This window comes from Nicotiana attenuata, unplaced genomic scaffold (genome assembly GCF_001879085.1).
Source record: "Nicotiana attenuata strain UT unplaced genomic scaffold, NIATTr2, whole genome shotgun sequence".
In the NCBI taxonomy this organism is placed as follows: Eukaryota; Viridiplantae; Streptophyta; class Magnoliopsida; order Solanales; family Solanaceae; genus Nicotiana; species Nicotiana attenuata.
This window is the reverse complement of record NW_017670373.1, coordinates 398,253-403,712: the sequence shown is the minus strand read 5'-3', so window position 1 is coordinate 403,712 and position 5,460 is coordinate 398,253. Positions and strand designations below refer to the sequence as shown.

The following is a 5,460-nucleotide window of genomic DNA, read 5'->3' as shown; positions in this document are numbered from 1 at the left end:
AATGTGGGAAAGGGCTAAAGCTTCAGGCTTCTATCATAACTGCACCGGCGGTTGGCCGCCGTAGGTGCGAGCCCGCAGAAGCGGCTAGGCCATCGCAGATGCGGCCATGGGTGGCCAGCCCAGGAGCCGCATAAACGGATTGCGTCTCGCAGAAGCGGCCCAGCCGGCCAGGGTAAATTCTGCAGAAGAGGACTCATTTCCGCAGATGTGGTGGGCGCAGGTGCGGCCCAGGACCGCATATGCGGCAATTATTGAAGGCAGTGACCTTCATTTATTACGGGTTTTAGCCATTTTTGGCTCATTTCCACTCAAAGGTTTGGCGATTTTGGAGCTCTTGAGAGAGGATTTTCACCAAGATCTTAGAGGTAAGCAATTCCTACTATATATGAGTTAAATATTTGGATTTTGGGTAGATTAACATGTAAAGATTAGTGAAAATCATGGGACTAGAGTAGAACCTAGGGTTTTGATAAAAACGTGATTTAACCATGAAATTCGTTACGAAATGAAGTAAAAATCATATATTTTTTATCCTTAGATTATGGGTAGCAACTTCCTTCAAAAATTTCTGGAATCCGGACACGTGAGCCCGGGGTTGAATTTTAGGAACCTTGCCCTTAGGGTTGGATAATCGATTTAATAGCTAGAATATGAATTTGTAAGCCTATAATAATGGACTTTTACACTATTTGAATAGTTTCGGATTGTGCAGCACCGGTTTGAGAGTTTGGACACATTCTTGAGTTGGAACTAGGCTCGAAACGAGGTAAGTCTCTTTTCTAACCTTGTAGGGGGAAATGTCCCCATAGGTGAACTTAATTAATATATGATTAATTGTGGGGGCTACATACGCATGAAGTGATGAGAGTCCGTACGTAGCTACTAATCCTGTTATGTCCGGGTAGTTCTAGGATCACATCATACTTCGTGGTCGCTATTAGTTGCTTATATATGCTAATGGTATGAAAGGAAGTAAGTTGAAGGAAATCCAAAGATTTACAGGGTTCAAGTGAATTGTATTCATTTTTGTAAAAAGGGAATTAAAGAATTGTTGTGTTTAAATGATGAAAATTATGTTTACCGCGTCGCACATATGATTCGCGAGCGCGGTTATGCTTTTACCGCGTTGCATGTATTATTCGCGAGCTGGGTGAATAGATGCATCTATGGTTCGTGTCGTTCGACCCTCGGCAGTGCACATTTTAATTTTATGTTAGATCGGGCCGATCGTCCTCGGTGGTATTTGTGTGTGATAATAGAATCGTAACCCTTATAATTTGTATGACTTATTGCTGGAAAGGTCACTAATTTAAATGAGGAAAGTGCTTAGTTTTATTAATTGGATGAAAGGATTTTCAATAATTATTCTTGTTTGAGCTTGTTGTTATCTACATACACTGTGAATTAAATATGTTGAACTTCATATTATTATATTTGCTGGCCTAGTAAGTGTCAAAGTCAACCCCTCATCACTACTTCTGCGAGGTTAGGCGAGATACTTACTCGGTACATATTTTTATGTACTCATGCTACGCTTCTGTACTTGATTGTACAGGCTTTGAGGCAGGTGCATCTGGCCATCAGTCCGACGCATAGAGTGGTCATCTCAGCTCGAGACTTTTCGGTGAGCTGCCCTTCCCAGCCGATCTGCAGCAGCTGGAATCTCTCTTTTGTCTTTATGTTCCTATCTATTTCTTTTCCAAAGAGTAGGATAGTATGATTTTGTATATTCTACTAGATTGTCCACACACTTGTGACATCGGGTCTTGGCACATACATTAGTAGAATTATGATGTTTTGGCTTGTCTTCATGATTGAGATTCGCATTTATTCTTTTCACTTAAATATGCTTAAGTTTTTAAAACTATAAATTTCTTAAATCTATAATGGAAGTTATCACGTACTAACTACATAAATGAGGATTTACTATATGATTAGTGTTGGCTTGCCTAGCAACGGTGTTGGGCGCCATCACGGCCTAATATGGAATTTGGATAGTGACGTTGTCCATCTATATTATCCATTAAAAATGGTTTGGATAATGAACTTTTTAAAACGTGTCAAATATGGAAAAAAATTCATATTATCCGCTTAGAAAACTAATAACCAATAGGTAACTAATGTGTTTAACTTTTACATTTGTAAATAGTTAAATTGGGGGTACTTCAAGCTTGGGGGATTAGGAATTCTTCTAAAAATGATTATATTAAAAAGCCACGGATAACATGGTATTATCCGTTGGTTAACTCATTTTCTAGTCATATTAAATTAGGGTCAGGTCGGATAATTTGGGGGTATTATCACTATTAGCCCGCTCAAAAAACTATTTACATTTAGTAGCCGGAGAAGTGTATAAAGTTTGTATATAATATACCGAATGTATATATATACAAAAAATATATAAATTTTACACATTTTTCGGCTATTATTTTTAAAGCGGCTATACAATATCATGTTCTCGATAGTTTATCCTTTTTGCATTACCCATTTTGATCGGCCCATATTCGACCAAACCCGCCCGTAAATAGCACGGTATAGCCGGTTTTCGGACTGGTCATTCAAAAATAGCCAGCGTTTACCAAGTCAATGAAAAATAGCCACTATTTTGCTGCAGCAGAGACCGATCAAGCATAATATACTGGAGTTTGGTGCACCTGTGTATGAACTCCAGCATATTATGCTGGACCGATATACTTTGCTCGCTCCAGTATAATATACTGGAGACTGGAGCACCGGTGATCCAAACTCCAGTATATTATGCTGGACCGGTATACTTGCTGGAACTCCAGTATATTATGCTGGAGTTCTAGTGTACTTATGCTGGAACTCCATCATATTATGCTGGAGTTCCAGCATACCTATCTTGGAACTCCAGTATAATATGCTGGAGTTCAAGTATAGTTATGGTGGAACTCCAGCATAATATGCTGGCATATTTTCCCGGTTTTGAACAGTGTTTTCGCCTCAGATTTATCTTTACATGAAAAGTGGTTAAATATCGAGTACTTTTGAAACTGGGCTATTTTTGAACGGCCAGTTATAAATCTGGCTATTTTTGAATTTCACGCTGCCCCTAATCTCAATTCTCAATCCATCAATGGACTTCATTCACATTTCACTTTCACTCACCACAAGCGCCAAAAATTTCAAACTCTTCCCAAAATTCCCGCCCCCACTTTTCTCCTATAAAACTTCCCCATTACACATTCCACAAATTCACCATTATCTCACAATCAAAGCATTTCCCAATCTACAAAATCTTTCATATTCAAAAATGGCCCGTACTAAGCAAACAGCCCGGAAATCAACAGGTGGGAAGGCTCCAAGGAAGCAGCTAGCTACAAAAGCTGCGAGAAAGTCAGCTCCGGCGACCGGTGGAGTGAAGAAGCCTCAACGTTTTCGTCTTGGAACTGTAGCTTTAAGGGAAATCAGAAAGTACCAGAAATCAACAGAGTTGTTGATAAGGAAGCTTCCATTTCAGAGGCTGGTGAGGGAAATAGCACAGGATTTCAAGACAGATCTGAGGTTCCAGAGCAGCGCTGTTGCTGCCCTACAAGAGGCTGCTGAGGCTTACCTTGTTGGACTCTTTGAAGACACAAATCTCTGTGCCATTCACGCCAAGAGGGTCACTATCATGCCCAAGGACATTCAGCTTGCTAGGAGGATTCGTGGCGAAAGAGCTTAGGGTGAAGCTTGTTATGCTTATGGTTATGGTTAATTCGTGTTATCTGATCTAGGGCATTGTTTTTGTGTCTTTTGCTGAATGTTAGGGTTAGCGATGTAAATCAAGTGACTTGTTTCAATCAAAGTATATGTAAAACCTCTGATTTATTAGTATTTTGAAATCTTATTAATGAAATTTGTCGTTCATTTTGCTGTTACATCTTATTAGCGTTTATACTTTGCGTTTGATGTTTGATACTTTGATTATTTATTTAGGAGGCACTCAATAGAAACATCAAATTTAATGTACTGTCTCCTTTTTCACTACTTACTTGTGCTCGACTCTTCCTATTCAGCTTATGGAATATTCACCCTCCACACCCTACCAAAAAACAAAGAAAAAGATTATGTCTTTGTAGGAAATGGAACTCAATACTAGCAGTTCCTAAGTCCTGACACTATTAGTTAAACATGGAATTAAGATTGATGGTGTAGAGATTGTTCAAACTTTGAATTTTATTTATCGTTATCTGAAACTAAGATTGATTTGGGTTTGTTATCAAATGCTTATTTACTATTGTCGTGGGAGGGTAGATGTTTCTTTTGTCACGTTAGTCATCAAAGGTTGAACTTGGCTGCTGTAGATATGGATTAGCCATTTGATGAGTTTTCTGTTTGACTTTAGGTTCTGTCAAAATGATAAAAGATGCAGCCTACAGATCAATTTGAACATTGTTGAATGATATTTAACTTATGCGAAAAAATAAAGCTTGTACTAAATGGTAGTAATAGAACTGTAGTGGAAAACTGTCACTGGCCAGAGCCATGCTTGCAGGATGCAGTGTGCATTGCCCCATTATTCTTTAGATTACTAACATCACTCAGCATTTTTGCTCTACTTGCTTGCAATAAACAACTGCAGTGGACTGGAGGCCATAACTTTAAGTCTGTCATGGATTGTTAAGTTCATTTTGGGTGGTGTCACTTCACTAATAGTAAAAGAATTATCAAAATTTTTTCAACATGGAAACTTTATGTATTTCACTTTATGAATAGCTAGATGATTATCTCTGGAGAGGTTTACTGCATTTCATGTGTCAATACTGGTCTGTAAGCAACCATCTCATGTTTTAGATGTAAAATGGAACCATCATCCTGATAACTTGAAAGCATCTGTAGCAAGTTCGTGTAAGTAACCTTTGATGCTACACAAACTCTGTTAAATGCAACCATGAGTTGAAAATTTAATATAAACTTTCCCAACCTGTTAAACATCTCCTTGAGCTTATAATATTTCCCAAGTTGGAAACCAATCTGCCTCGGAGGTATGAAATCTACTCTTCTAGTTACTTAAGTACTAAAACAATTAACAAAGGCACACAGATGCTAAATCTTGGAGGATTTCAACTATCAACCTCACCTGTTGTTGCAACTACATGAATTTACTAATAGCAACAAGAAAAAGATTGATTATTGTCAAATCTTAATTAGGTAAGAAAGATAGCTAAACCAAAGACCATATCTTCCTTGCAAGGAAAAACAGGAATACACAAGAGATCAATTAAGAGGATAAAGACAGTGAAGCAACTCTGAGTTTTAAACAAAGAATGATACTTGAAAGCATAGTAAAGCACTGATACAAAAAAGTAGCAATAAAATGACCGCTTTGGAACCAAATACACACGGGAACCACATCAAAGCTGTATAACCTACATGAAGGGAATGAATACATGATTCTTCGAGTTTTTTTCTCTTCTAAATTTTGATAGTAAATTTTCTATTTCAAAGTAAAAGATC

At 38.0% G+C, this 5,460-nt stretch overlaps 1 protein-coding gene across 1 annotated transcript; it reads left to right on the top strand.

Annotated features, from left to right (window-relative positions):
* Positions 1-3,274: 3,274 nt before the first annotated feature.
* On the top strand, positions 3,275-3,685 carry LOC109238532 (histone H3.2-like). Its single transcript, XM_019405006.1, has one exon. The coding sequence runs from the start codon at positions 3,275-3,277 to the stop codon at positions 3,683-3,685; it is 411 nt and encodes a 136-aa protein (XP_019260551.1).
* The last annotated feature ends 1,775 nt before the right edge of the window (positions 3,686-5,460 follow it).

Bases quoted from the DNA above. Each gene is read 5' to 3' on its own strand.
- LOC109238532 (XM_019405006.1), top strand. From the start codon at position 3,275: ATGGCCCGTACTAAGCAAACAGCCCGGAAATCAACAGGTGGGAAGGCT.